At 36.5% G+C, this 16,080-nt stretch overlaps 1 protein-coding gene across 1 annotated transcript; it reads right to left on the bottom strand.

Moving 5' to 3' along the window:
- Nucleotides 1–1,450: 1,450 nt before the first annotated feature.
- Nucleotides 1,451–12,715, bottom strand: calm1b (calmodulin 1b). The gene is made up of 6 exons (XM_067384752.1): nt 12,580–12,715; nt 8,565–8,595; nt 8,325–8,468; nt 4,262–4,368; nt 3,987–4,122; nt 1,451–2,407 (listed from the first exon to the last, which is right to left on the bottom strand). The coding sequence occupies exons 1-6, from the start codon at nt 12,580–12,582 to the stop codon at nt 2,379–2,381; spliced, it is 450 nt and encodes a 149-aa protein (XP_067240853.1). The 5' UTR covers nt 12,583–12,715; the 3' UTR covers nt 1,451–2,378.
- Between the last annotated feature and the right edge of the window lie 3,365 nt (nt 12,716–16,080).

A 16,080-nucleotide genomic window follows, 5' to 3' on the forward strand; every position in this document is an offset into this window, starting at 1 on the left:
AGTTGTGCTATATAATCAAAATTATTATTTTATTTGTAATTTTTTTTTTTATTAAATATTCTATTTTTTATTTTACATAACAGTATTATAGTATATTTCTGCTGGAAAACCACCACAATAATAGCACAAGAAATTAAGATTGAAATATTTGTATATATTTGACAGTTGTGCTATAAAAATAAAATTATTTTTATTCTATGTGTAATTGTTTATTATTTTTTATTTTATTAAATATTCTAATTTTTTATTTTACATTAGTAACATTATTACAGTATATTTCTTCCAGAAAACCACCAAAATAATAGCACAAGAAATTAATATTTAAATATTTCTTTATATTTGTCAGTTATGCTATAAAATTTAAATTATTTTTATTTTGTTTTATTAAATATTCTATTTTTTATTTTACGTTAGTAACATTATTACAGAATATTTCTTATTTTGCTTCATATTTTTATTAAATAATACTAATACAAATATTTATTATTATTTTATAATCCTTTGTGAATAGCTGAAAAATGCTAGAAATGTGGTCTTTGATAACTAAAGTGTAAAAAGATTTAATACTAACTACTTACTGAAAGAAGTTTGAGTTGGTTGTTGTAACAAATTTACCAAGGTATGAACATTGAATTTTTTGTACATTTTTCCTAAATGATGCAGCCCTAAAAGAATGTTTTTTATTTTTATTATTATCTATTTCTATGCAGACGCACTCCGCTATAAAATCAACCCAAATATTTTAGAATGACTGTTCCCAAATTAGCCAAAATTGAGCTATTCAAGTCATACAGTGAAAAGTCATGTTTCATATCACAATATACTGTATATTACAAAAAAAAGTTTAAGATTTAATATAATAAAGATTCCATATACTGAAATTAAACTGCTTACATAATATGTTATGGCCTGAACATGCAGGAGACGGCATTGTTCTGTGTAATTTGATAGGGTTTTAGTCTGTGTTGTTGAGCGGAGGGGGGAGGGGGGTAAATCCTGCTCTCTTCTTACTGGTACGGCAACATGCTGCCTCATTTTCACGTGAAATATTGATACACCTAATTTAACCCCAGGGCAGCTCAGATGTCAAAACGTGTGGGTTTGGCGAGTGAGACTCTCTCCTGCTTCTTGGGTGGGCGGCGGTTAAGATTAGCAGCTTTGCATTATGCAGGTTAATTCTGAAGAGAATTGCGTCTATATATGCATGCATATGTGAAGTTGAGGAAACTGAGGTGACACTTGAGAAAAGTAGAAAACTTGAAGAGAAGCCAGATGATCGGGTTATTTAATGTTTGATGGCTTCGTCTCAACAGGAAGCTGTAATTTAGCTGGAACACAGGTGGTCTGGTGCTGTCACCGATCTATCTGAGCTAAAACAGGATGGATGTCAGAGAAGAAAACCTCGGTTAGTGGACACAGGATGGTTTCATAAGAAACAGAGCAGGAGTCGTAAAGTACATGATCACTTTATTCAAAGAAAATATTAAAACAGTAGCATGTACAACTTGGAATGAATGCAAACTGAAGAGTGGAGTGCAAACTCCCGCAGCAGAAGCGGCGCAGGGGAGAATTCACCGTTCAGGAGTAAAGAAACAGAGGACAGAAAAGTGAAGGCTCAGCCACAGACCTCCAACCATCAACACCCCTCCATCATCTCCATCATGGTGCGAGACACCACAGAGGAGATGGCCGTCCGGGGAAAAGAAAGTCATTGAAAAAAATAAAATGATTGACAAAAAAAAAAAAAAAAAAACTCAAAACAAAAGCATGCCAAACATTTTCGAAATGTTGTTTTTGTATTTTTTCCCCCCTTGTTTTTGATTTTTGCTTTTTATCCCCCGCAACACCTTAAAGCCCCATTCCACTCAAAACCTGAGTTTACAAGTTCTCTCTCTACTCGTGGTTCTATTTAAATTATAAAAACCCCACAATACAACACTTCAGTGGACTCAGCACGCTCTGATTGGCTGGAGAATGAGCTCCGGGCTCAAGCTGCATGCATGAAGAACAGAAAAAAAACAAGAGAACAAAAGGAGGATGGCCAGCCCAAACATTATCAAGAGCAGATGGAACTTAAGGAGTTCACCAAATGCTGTTTTTCTTCAGTTTGAAGGTAATTACAGGTTATTTTTCTCTTGAATAACTGATGCTAGACTGATCTTTGGGGACAGGATCACTAACCATTTCATGCAGATATTTGACTTTTTTCCATTATTATTTTCTGTGTGGACAGAAGGATACTTTATTTTAACATTCAATTATTTTTAAACAGAAACATTATGAATAAATAAACATTTTTTTTTTTTTCTCAAGAGGTAAGTAAAACATTTGACTGATTTTTTTTCTCTTCTAAGAGGGCACGGCAGAAGGAGGCGGCTTCACTTTGCGGTCATCATCTGTACAAATTCTGAGAGGAGAGATGGAGAGAAAATGAAATTAGGCAGTTGCTTCTGGCCGAATGCCACGCTGTGCAGCCAGCTGCTAAATTGTTCAATGGTTTATTCATTTTTTAATCAAGAGGTGAAGGCAGAATTCACACGGTAATTAGCGTCCCATTTCCGAAGAGCTTTCATATGCGTCTAATCAAGAGGCTCCGCTTTCAGCAAAACAAAAAAGGGCCCTTTCACATGTGTTTGTACGATTACGGTGCGTTAAGGGAAATTTGACGCAGGTAACTTAGAAGATAAAGATACTGTGGTCATTTCAACATGGAGCTGAATAAAGTAAACACCAGAGATGAGATTCTAAAGGAATTTAAAGGGATAGTTAACACAAAAATGAAAATTATACCATAATTAGGTATATATGACTTTCATCTTTCAGTCAAACACAGTTATATTAAAATATATTCTTGCTCTTCCAAGCTTTATAATGGTAGTGAATAGTAACCGATATTTTAAAGCCCAAAAAGCGCATCTATCCATCATTAAAGTAATCCATAAGGCTTCAGGGGGTTAATAAAGGCCTTCTGAAGGGAAGCGATGCAGTTTTTTTAAAGACTAAAATCAGTCCATCCACACGTTCATGAGAGAGCCGAGTTTCGGCGCATGTTGTAGGATGTAGGCGTAGCGTAAGCTTAGGTGAGAGTAGACGCCTCTCACGGTTCAAAGAAATAGGGCTGGGCAACAAACTCAAGCCCCTCCACCATTTCTCTTTAAACAATTATCGTTTTAGACTTCCAATTCGTGACCGGTTCCACTTTCGTCAATACGTCAGGTCAAAGTTCACTCTTCCATCAGAATTGACTCATGTACGGCCATTACCAGAAGCCATAAATGTATAAATTGCATTTTCAGTTTCCCTTCAGAAGGCCTTTATTAACCCCCTGGAGCCATATGGATTACTTTTATGATGGATCGATGAACTTTTTGGGCTTCAAAATATCGGTTACTATTCTCTCAAATTATATAAGCTTGGAAGAGCCACATACAACTCAGATTGCGTTTTACTGAAAGAAGAAAGTCATATACACCTAAATTATGGGATAATTTTCATTTTTGGGTGAACTGACCCTTTAAGGTTGTTGAAATGTTCATTTCATTGAAATCATGAGTTTAAAACGGATTCAAAAGGCTTTTCGAACAGAATGTCATGAAAATTGTTTGATTCTGGTGTTTTTTTTGTTTTTATGTTTTTAGATAATGTCCAAACTTAGTAAACACATAAAATAGTATTATAGTTGTAGGTGTATTACAGTTGAGTTACCAGATGAATAGATAGTGGAGTATTAAAGCAAAAAAGCCCCATGAAGTTGTGGTTTGAATTTTGTGAATTTAGAACAAGTAAAGGGCGTAGTTAGACACGACACGGAGCGGTAATGAGGTCACAGGTACTCAGAGTAATTTACAATGGCTTCGAACACGGCTCAACCAATCAGAAGAATCTGAACAATCCGTTTTATAAAATAGCCTTTCATAATAGCCAAACAATAAGACTAAAAAAGATGTTGTAGGAAATACAGTGAGCATTGAGAGGAAGCAACATACCTTCATAGTTCACCTGACCATCACCATCTATGTCAGCTTCTCTGATCATCTCATCCACCTCTTCATCTGTCAGCTTCTCGCCGAGGTTTGTCATGACATGACGCAACTCTGCGGCACTGATGTAGCCATTACCGTCCTAGAAGGAAAAAGACAATATAAGTCACAGAAAAGTTGGGAAAACTTTGCCTCACTGCCGTGACTCTGAAGTTTGACTCAATTTTAGCTGTAATAAACAAACTTAAGCCAAGTAGAGTATAGTTACATCTCAAACGTACCTTGTCAAATACCCGAAATGCCTCGCGAATCTCTTCCTCGCTGTCTGTGTCCTTCATTTTCCTGGCCATCATTGTCAAGAACTCTGGGAAATCTATGGTTCCATTTCCTGAGAAAAAGGAAAGTGAAATTTTATTGAAAACAGAAGTCATGAGTATTGTTCACCTCAAATACTCTTATGAGGAAGCCTGTACACACCAAGAATGATAACTGTAAAGATAAATATAACCAGAATATTGCTGGTTACAGGGCTTTAATTTCGATGGGGACTGCGCGTATTGCGCATGATTTTACTTATTCCCGCAGATTTTGGGCTCATACCCTCCCAGTACTAAATTGAGTTCTTTTTCGCTGCTCATCACGCTTAAACAGTAAAAAACGGACTTGGCGAATATTCATGTAAACACAGTCAGTTATGTTTTAAGTGAACACAAACAGTTGAGAAAGAAAACGCATGCGTAACAGTATAATAGATCCGTGCTTCAGGTCTAAAAGTGACAGCAGCCTAATATACCTGCTGCCAAATATAAATATAAAATATAAAAATATCTATATGGCAGATTTTTTTCCTTTTCCTATTGAATTGTGGCCAGTGAAAATGCTGAGTGGCTAGTAACTTTGAAAAACCACTAGCCACAGTTAAAGTTAATGTTAAGCTCTGACGATTACTATATTAGCGTCCACGTCAGCAGACGATATTGCTTAGATAATTCGAAGCACACTCTGCAGTTCTGTCATCTGCCACTTTAAATGCTCAAGCTCTTAAAGTAGGATGGATTCTGATTGAATGTAAATGCTTTTATCGTTCTTCAAGTGGAAAAAACATTCTGAAAGTGATTTCAAAGATATCGTTCCTCTGTATCGTTATAGATAGAGTTGTGGTGTCAACTCTGCTATTCTTTTAGAACTATATCTTTATCGTTATCGTCCTTGGTGTGAATGGGCCTTAAAATAAAGTAATTGTGACTTTACATCTCACAACTGTGACTTTAAATCTTAAAATTGCAAGAAACATACAACTCTGAATGAACTTGATTACAACTTCATGCAATGTGGCTTTTTCTCATAATTACAAATACAATTTTAATTTTATTTCTTATTTTAAAACTCATCTCACAATTACCCGTTCTATTTTTGTCTCTCAGGCAGAAAAAGGCTCTCATATTGAAGTTAAGAGTTAACATCTAGTGAAATTGCAGTTAAAGATCTTTATGTTTTGAGTGATGACACCTCCACCCCATGTCAGGGTCATTCACTTGGGAAGCTCTCAGAAAGCAAACAAACCGCAGCCGTGTCCGGGGCACGCCGTGGTCACAGTTTACCAGTGAGCCATCAAAGAGATGAGTGTACTGGGAGGTGGGGATTCGCTAAGAGAGATCAAAAACCATGTGACTCACTCTGGATTAGCAGGAGATGATAGTCCTCGAGGGACTGCGGTGAATAATGAAAGCTGAGAGGGTTACTGTGATATAAGAGACATGGACAGATCCCTACAGCTGGCATGGACTAGCTGCAGCTGACCATAAAAGAGTTAAACGATGTCTAACATTCATTGAGGTCTGAAATAGGTCAAGAGTGCGGTAATAAAGACCAGGCTGGATTACTGACTGGATGTGTGGAGCCACTGGTCTAGGATTAGCCAGCCTAAAAGAGAGATTGAACTTTGACTATGGTTTGAAATCTATGGACCTGTGGGTTGCAGCAGATGGAGATTTAATGGTATGTGGTGTAATATATAAAACTCATATTCAATAAAAACGTGTACAATGGGCCACATTCATAGCTTGGCAGATAAAAATGTAAGACCTTTGATCACCACAGGATGTTGAGTCATATTAGCACAGTCTTTCGAAGGTACCTAAGGGGAACGCAATTCATTACTAGAAGGACCACTCAGCAACACACAATTGTGCTGAAATCAGCCATTTCCAGGTCACTTCCAGTGTCGATTCTCAAAATAAGTTCTTCCCCGGTTTCCCGGCAACTGAGTACGATGAGTGTGTGGGAACGAGATGACGAACGCAAAGAGTGGATTATGCAATTACTTTTATTTTCCAGTACTCGCATTATTGCCGTCTGACCTAGATCACGTCATGGCAGGAGAGAGGCAGGCTGCATCCCACAGGCCTATCGATTCGCTGATCGAAGAAGACCGGCAGAACGGCTCGCAAATCTGACTGGCTTCAGAAGTCTTGTGGCCTCCTGATCCTCCCACACCATCTCATCTGTCTGTCTGTCTGAAAGGTCCATGACAGGAGGCTGATAGGAGAGTTTTCTGGTGTCACTCCTTACTGAGAGAGCGCTGAGTGAGTCACAGTGATGAGTGGATGAGATTAAATGGTCTCACAGACAGGCTGTACTTACTCCAATGAGAGTCTTTTGAACGGTGCCTTCAAATTAAAGGTGAATAAGGGTGTTATTTTTTTCAAAATTGCTATGCCAGTTTAATATGCAAAGACAACTGGGTAAATGACAAATAAGAATGTCCATGATAAAGAAAAGAAAAAAATCCTTTAAAGGGGACCTATTATGCAAAACTCACTTTTACACGGTGTTTGAATAAATGTGTCGGCAGTGTGTGTACACAACCACCCTATGATAGTAAAAATCCACCCACTCCTTTTTTATATTCTCTATAGATCTATAGATCATAAACAGTGTCTAAAAATTAGTCATTCTGTCCCACGCCCATGACTGGGGGACAGAGTCTGCCATATTGGCTTAGCTCCTCCCCTAAATGAGCCGTACACAGTTCACCATGTTTATATCCTCCCTGGTGCAGCTAGTGGAAACACAAGCATGTCTCGGCTACGTGATAAACTATTTAAATGTTCTATTGTTGGCTGTATCAACACAGAATGTGTTTTTCCATTCCACTGCCCTATTTTTCAATGCATTTCTTTGTAAACGCGCTAGTTCCAGTGCGTTTGTGTCTCGCATCTTTATAGAGTTGTATGTGTGAGTTGTATGTGAAAGGTCCCGAATCCATCTACCGCATGTTTGCACAGAAAATTATGGAAAAGCTGCACAGTCTCCTGTTTTGTTGTTGCCAGAGTATCTGAGGCATGAGCTGTAAAGGCTCTGCCCTCTTCTGGAAAGGGGGGCGGGGAGCAGCAGCTCACTTGCATTTAAAAGATACACACATGAAAACAGTGTGTTTTTGCTTCCACCCAAAAAGAGGCATTTTGTGCATGGGATAATAAATGACCTATGGGGTATTTTGAGCTGAAACTTCACAGACACATTCTAGGGACCCCAGAGACTTTACATTTTGTAAAAAGCGGCATAACAGGTCTCCTTTAAAAATCTAGTTTAAAATTCATGAAAAACTTGTTCTAAATCTAATGTCATGTGGTGTAACAAATTCTCTCCTATTATTTTCAAAAAAATTTTTAGTTTTAATGTGAATATTCTCTCACATTTCATTCATACATAAATACATTTTTGTAGAGTTTGTGTCACCACTCAGCTTTTTTCAGTGGGTCTGCAAGAGATCTTTATGATTTCCTCACTAAGAAATGTTTTTTCTGCTTCTGCAGGTTGGTCAGACCAAATGACTTCAATTTGGCAGACAAATGTTTTTTTTTTTAAATAATAAGGTGTTTTGTTGACATATTTCCTTTCTAAGAAATAATAAAATATCCTTACTATTTTAAGGTTACAATTTTACACTTCAGCTGTTCTAATTATACTTTTTCTTCATTATGATATTAGGACAATTGCATCACCCTGACATTTGACTTAATGCCACTTCTCAAATTGTATTTATAAAGTAATCTTTATAATGTAGCCTAATCTCTTTAAATAAAAAAAATTAAGAGATCCAGATTAGAAAATGAGCGTTGTGTCATTGACCCAATTATAAGTAAGCCATATGTAGGCTGATTTCCTGAACAAACATGCTCTGTTTGTCTGAGCAGTCAAAAACAACAACATTGAGTTTGTGGGGAGTGTCGTTTAAAGGGATAGTTCACAAAAAATAGAAATTCTTTCATCATTTTCTTTTGATATTTAGTTTAATTGCATTCAACATTGATTCATAGTTTACGTTCAAATCCCACTCACCATCAGCGTCCACCTCATTGATCATGTCCTGCAGCTCTGCCTCCGTGGGGTTCTGACCCAGCGACCGCATGACTGTGCCCAGCTCTTTGGTCGTGATGGTGCCATCACCATCCTTGTCAAATAAGGAGAAAGCCTCCTTGAACTCTGAGATAAAAAAAAAAAAAACGGTGGTTGTATTTAGCGTACGCTTCGAAATGCAAAAATCAAAGTGATCTGATTATTACGTGCATGAACTCTCACCTGCGATCTGCTCCTCTGTTAACTGGTCAGCCTGCAAATGAAAGAGAAAAGAGATGCTGGTTACTAAGTAGACATAGAAAACGCACATTTCTGCTTTTTTTAAGCATTAAAAAACATGTAACATCTCTATACACCAAGAAGAGTCCTATTGTTTGTACAAAAACTGAACTGATAATGTGACACTTGTAGCATAGAAAAGTAAATGCATTTTTAGATTTCATGTGACATCAAAACAGAAACACTTTATACAGTAGCATCAGATTACAGGACACTGACCAACAATCCAGGACTTTGGTTATCAGTGAGGAGGGAAAAGCCTGCTGTATGAGTCTCAAGAGCTTGCTAAAGTGGATGAGAGCTGCTAGGAAAACAAATAACCCACATTATGAAGGGGAGGAGTAGGACTAATGGACCAAAGAAAGAGGAACACATAGCCATCCCTTCAATCACACCAATTATTCTACTTCCTTGATGCATTAAGCAGCTATACTCACATGATATGACATATAACATGCACTGACTGCACATTGATACAAGAGTGCTGGTTTGTTGAATAACTGGGTCTTTCTGCAGCCAGATGTACGGCTCATTTCATTCCCCATGTGCCCAGTACCCAGGCAACCTCCATCACCCTCCTCTTGGGGGATGGGGCGCCGCAGCAGAGGAAGAGACGCAGCTGCTCTGGGACTCCCTGCCATCCAGTGCGAGCCGCAGAAGACTGTCTGTCCCGCTGTCTAAAAAGCATCTCTTTTATAATGGGCAATAAATGGAAAGTAGTGGTTGTAGGCCGATAAAGATATCGCAAACATGCACATTTAAGCAGTTGCTTTAGGACCCGACAATTCTCAAAACAACAACATGCTGTTTTTCCTACTGGAATTAAGGGTACTTTTCTAATAGTTGCCAGTGTAGTTGTCATCATGATCTTTGGCTGAAACTACTGAACTGTTTGCCATAGACCATGTCAATATTCCACCAATGTTTGGCCATTTTAAATCAACCAACCATTGTGCCATAGCTGTGTGATTAACAGAACTGGCAGTTCCCTTTTCAATACTTATCGACAGACAGTTTCGTTTTTTTTGGTTTGTTACGATTTGTGAAATTAAAATAGTAAAATTAAAATAATTACTGTATTGTTCCAAATATAAGAGAAATACATCTGAAAAAACAGGTTTGTCTTATATTCATGGTCTAGACTTTTAACCTACGTGTCAATAATACATCCGCAACAATAGGTGGCGTCTGCCAAGAAATGTGCATGAGAGTGTAATGTTGGAAAATTGCGAGCGCAAAAAGACAGTCTTAAAAATCCTAACAGTCAAAGAAAAGCTTGCCGTCTAAGAACACACGTGAATGTCATGTTTGCGTGCCTCGCTGACGGGACCGAACTTCCCCCATACGTGATTTTAAAACATAAGACAATACCCAGATTTTAAAACTACAATAAGATTTTACTTTAACTATTGTTAATGAAATTTTGGTAGGCTGCATGGTTTTCACTATGAGATGGATAGCCTAATTGTAGGGATGCACGATATATCGGACACCATAGGTATCAGCCTATATAATATCTAAATATCAGCTGATACCAATATATTATTATAATGAGACCATTATAATTGTGTGCTTGGGACATGGTTTTTATTTACCAGATTTAACTACCATTTTACCAGTATTTACCGTACTTTCAATACAAAAATTAAAATATGAAAAATATGCAATATGAAAATTATTTTCTAATAAAAGCATTTAAAAACAAGATTTGGTCTACATCTTGAAAAACAGGGGTCGTCTTATATTCAGAACAATACTGTATATTAATTATTAACATACATTAAATGCAAATATTAATATTTAATTTTAATATTGAAATAAAACATCCATTATATATGAAAGCTTGTTTCTGTGCAGAAAAATAAAAATTTAGATAATAACTGCAACTTTTCATGACTTTTTTTTTCTCAGAATTGTGGGATATAAACTCGTAATTGCAATTATGACTTTTTTTCTTGCAATTTCGATTTTATTTCTCACAATTCTGGCTTTAGAACACAATTTTGAGTTTATATCACAATTCTTAGAAAAAAAGTTATCTTTTAAATTTGTATGTATTCCGTGGCGGAAACAAGCATACATATAATGGATTTTTTTTATTTCAATATTAAAATACGTTAATAATTAAAACACACACATGCACACGCACACACATTAGTGTAAATTTAATCAGCCATTACTTATTTGGTATTTCATACATTTTTTTTATATTTTCCAATCAAAATTGTTGTCTGTAATTTTAGTAAAAGAATTAGGTAAAGTTGGCTTTTTGAAAAATACATTTTTGCAATCAGATCAGTATCACACTATGGGTTTCAACCTTAAATTTCCTACTCATTACACCTGATAGCAATGTATTGACAGAAAATGTATTTACAGAAAATGTGACCAAATGTGGCAAACCGAACCCTGTGAAATTTGACCTATTTCTCCTCTACTTTCTATCACACACCTGAAGGCTCTCTACAACTAGATCTCTACAACTCCACAGGGTACAGAAACTGCACAAATGAATCCCGTCGCCTGTACTTACTGTGCCGTGGCCCGTGACACCACTGTCACCCATCTGCGCTGAGATGTGTTTGTCTAAAACGCTGTTCTATCGCTTATTAAAATGTTAAGGCAAATGAATGTAGGTCAGAATACACAGCATAATCCTCAAGAGTCCCAACACATAAAGCACGAGTTTCAGGGAACATTACATCATAACTTCACCCAGGACAGCTGTCTCCTATCAGATGCTGTTTCTCCTCAACAGAACACACACATAAACCCAATACTGAGATCAAACCAGCTACAATAAACCAGAAACGCTGGATTGTTTGATCTTTCACAGCTTAGAAGACTTCCTGAAGCTCTCAAGTTAAGTAATAAAATGGACAGATACAATTGTTGATGAGAACAAAGAGTATAAAATAACTGCAAATAGCATACTTTAGATGATATGTAGGATCTTGGAGGAATTGAATGAGAAACTTCCAGACTTTGATATATTACTAAGTTGTACCGGTTACTATTTTTAATGGACCTCCAAACCTCCAACAGGTTCTGGTTTACTAGGATGCACCATAATTGCATCACAAGAAAAACCTCAAACAAAACCTCTCAGATTCAACAAACACAAAAAGCTAGATGACAGACATTTCACAACGACACACCTTTTATTTGCATAAGCTACAGTGACTACAGAGAAAATACAGGAAACTGAGCACCAGTAACCATAAGCCTACACCCTTTTAGTCCACGCAACATTGTGGTTTGGTTAAAATACAACTGCCTGTCATTAGTGAGGCCTTTAAATGTCTATAAAGTGGTTTTAGATGGGAAATACTGACCAAGCTGTTGTAATTCAGTCTTTAGAGTGGGTATACAGGCAGATAGATGATGCAATTGACAGTGGCGGAGCCACATCCTCCACATCCCCATCTGAGACACATCTACAATCATCTTCATCATGTCCTATCCATCATATTTCACATAAACATAAGCATATCAGCATGAACATCCTTATCAACCCAACCTACTGACCTTCGACCCCCTAAACAAACACTGACACTGACCAGTCTAATTAAAATATCCCAACTACAGGTTTCCAATGTGAAGTCATGTTTATCTAAATTGCCTTATTGAATGATATCATACAAATATGTATGATATATAGCATGTATTTCACATCATTTGATGTGTGTAACCCGTATGTAAGATAAAGGATGTAAGAATTGCGCAGTTGTAGATTCAGGCTTCACTCAGACTGTTGCATCACTAAACTACACTTCAGCTCATTAAAAAAAGTGCGATATGTTCGTCGTTATAGGAAATTATCTCGGAAAGTTACATATATAAACGAATGCTTTAATTAAAAGCCTATTTCGAAGCTCATTTGGTGCGGACAGACAGTTAGAGTTGCTGTCTAGCCGTGTACTGCATCAAATAGTATAGGACATAAAAGAGTACGTACCATGTTTGTAGGGAATAGAGTGTGATGATAATCTCCAGACTATACTAAACTAAACGCAGGTCTCTCCGGGATGCGCGTGCACTGGTGCGGCTCTGGCTCTGGACTCGGTGAGAAGTGCACATGTATTCATCCGCCACTCACTTCCTGACTCAGTGCGCGCGGAGCGGCCCTGCCTTTTCCTCTCAACCAATGACGCGCGCCGTTAGAGAGCAGGCAGACCGAAGCGCCACCGCGCCGATGCAGTAAACAGTTTTCTGTCCTGCTGAAATATTTCAACATTAGGATGATGGATTTGTACAAGTCCGTGCCAAACAATACATCTTTGCACACTATTAACAAGCCCCGCTCCCTGTTTTAAAGAATGTGGACAACTGCTGAAGAATTCATACTGACTGACAAGAACTTGATGAATGAATTGTCCATTGTCGAGGTTGAGACACTAATGATTCATGTAAGTTAAGTCTCCTGATACATATACATTTGTCACCTAAAAGAGACAATATGACTCATTTACCTACTGAAAACACTGGTTTGCTGGCTTTAAAAGGGTTTTGTGGGCATTTCAAGTGCTTTAATTAGCCAAGACTACCATCATAGGCTGGTTTAAGATGTTTTTACTCTCATATAATGGATTAATATAAGTATAAATGATTATGTATTACGTATTTTAACTAAATAATGCTGCATAGTGTTACATAAGGATGTTAAAACTTCATATTTTGTTCAGCACATAGTTAGAGATGAATTAATTATCCAGGAGAGGTTTGTGTAACCTAATTATTAGGTTATTACACACAAGAACTATGGCATCAAAGTTAATTCATGGTTATGTGTCTCATAAGTATGCCATTATAAGATAATTATGAAATAAATCCACTAATCTTGCTGCTTTGATGAAGGACAGGCTCATTGATGTGTGGCTCTAGTTTCTCCAGGCGGAAGGACAGCGTCGATTTCCCTCCGCTTGAGAATTTACGGCGTCGGTTTGTTACGGAGCATCTGATTGGTTGACGCGGACCTGCAATATTATACACAATGTTAAGGGGGGCATTATTGGCCGCCCTGGACCTGCAATGCACCAGGCAACGGTATATTACTGAAATCCCATCAAAAAACTTTTGTATTATTATTTAAGGATATTATATTAGTATTTGGCTACGTTTACTTATATTGCACCACATTGGAGAACATTCTCTATATAAAAAAAAAAAGAAAAAAGAGGAAGTTCATCAGGTTTTACCCACATGTTCAGCACTTTCTATTGGCTAGTGTACAACCCAAGAGCGAATCACCTGTAGACCTCCACTCAACAGTTTAATGTAATTTAATGTTATAATGCAGTGCACAAACCTAGGGATTTCAGTTTTAAAAGATTTTATACCTCAGCAAACCTGAAAATTGCATTTATTAGCCTAGGTCTACTTGGTCATATATCATTGATTAGTATAATAAAATGTTTTATGCAGCAAGGATGCAATAAATTGATAAAAAAAAAATGACAGTTAAAATATTTATATTTCAAATAAATCTGTTTTTTTAAACTTTCTATTTATCAAAGAATCCTGAAGAAAATGTATCACGGTTTCCACGGTTTCCATTTAAAACAGCCTTGACCAAAAATGTCCCCACAAGGACAAGGATTTCAGATATTGCCATCTTTGTGGACATTTTGTCCCTATAACTCTGGGTTTACACAGTTTATTCCTGTGATCAAAGCTGAATTTTCTCCAGTCTTCAGTGTCACATGATCCTTCAGAAATCATTAAAAATGCTGATTTGAGACTTCAAAATATTTAAAACAACCTCATAACTCTATATATGTATATATGTGTGTGTGTGTGTGTGTGTGTGTGTGTGTGTGTGTGTGTGTGTGTGTGTGTGTGTGTGTGTGTGTGTATATTTAAATGAGTGTGTGTGTGTGTGTTACCTCTTACCAAGAAGACTATGTTCTACTAAACTGGCCAAACACGACACCTAGTGTTGTGTGGAAAATCACAGCTGAAGTGGGTTCTCATTGAGGACCTCCTTTACTAACATGTATGATGTGTCCGTCCTGAAGAAGCCTATCGTCTGTGACACCGCCAAGGGGTCTGCATGCAGCTTTTGGTGTACGTGAGCTAGTCTCTGACTTCTGAATGTGCATTGATGTGCAGCAGCGAATGATTTAAAGAGAGTGCAGCACTGATCCCGTGAAGGGCCGCAGACTGACTGCTTTCTGCTGACTGGAGACTTTCATTAGTTGCTCCTTTACATCAAGGAAGCATTTTCATCACACTCTTCATGCTGCTTTGCAGAGGTCAATGACGAATTAAGTCTTTAAAATAAGACTGAAAGGAGGAAGACTTACTTCCTGATAGATTTAAAACATTTTATATATAGTAGCAGCAGTCCGAATAAGGTATAATAATAACAATCTATAAAATTATTTATTAATAATGTATTCAAACAGAGTTAACTTGGTCAAATACGAGCTGCAGCACAGCGATGAGGTTGTTTTAAATAATTAAGGGGAACAGAGAACTGAGATTGAGATGAAAATGATCTAAAAACACTGCATTAATTATGCCAGTCTCTGCAGAGTCAAGCAGGAGGAAAGACGGGCCGCATGACGCTGGTCCTTTAGTCTAATAATTAGCAGATCCTCTACGGAAGGGAAATTAATCGTTCCTCTCTCTGAGGATATGCTTTCTCTGCAGGCAATATGACTTTCTGATTAAGATAATGAAGTTCAGGAGAACAGATTTTCAGTGAAATTCCTTGAAATTGAAATCTAAGAACATTAAAATAAATAAAAAACTAGAACATTAACAGCAACAGATTGACAGTTTCTTTTCTGGAAGGAAAAAGATCTGAAATTTATACAGAAATTTTCCATATGACCCCACTTGTTTTAAGTTTCTTATTTCTTTTTATATATATATATATATATATATATATATATATATATATATATATATATATATATATATATATATATATATATATATATATATATATATATATATATATATATATATATATATATATATATATATATATATATATATATATATATATATATACACAGTACAGTTCAAAAGTTTGGAACCACTAAGTTTTTTAATGTTTTTAAAAGAAGTTTCGTCTGCTCACCAAGGCTACATTTATTTAAATCAAAATACAGTAAAAACAGTAATAATGTGAAATATTATTACAATTTAAAATAACTGTTTTCTATTTGAATATATTTCACAAAGTAATATATTCCTGTGATGCAAAGCTGAATTTTCAGCATCGTTACTCCAGTCTTCAGTGTCACATGATCCTTCAGAAATCATTCTGATATGCTGATCTGCTGCTCAAGAAACATTTAATGTGTACAATTATACAAAATATTTGTGTACAATATTTTTTTTCAGGATTATTTGATGAATAGAAAGTTCAAAAGAACAGTGTTTATCTGAAATCTAATCTTTTGTAACATTCTAAATGTCTTTTTGATTGATTTAATGCATCCTTGCT

Source organism: Chanodichthys erythropterus, chromosome 4 (genome assembly GCF_024489055.1).
Source record: "Chanodichthys erythropterus isolate Z2021 chromosome 4, ASM2448905v1, whole genome shotgun sequence".
NCBI lineage: Eukaryota > Metazoa > Chordata > Actinopteri > Cypriniformes > Xenocyprididae > Chanodichthys > Chanodichthys erythropterus.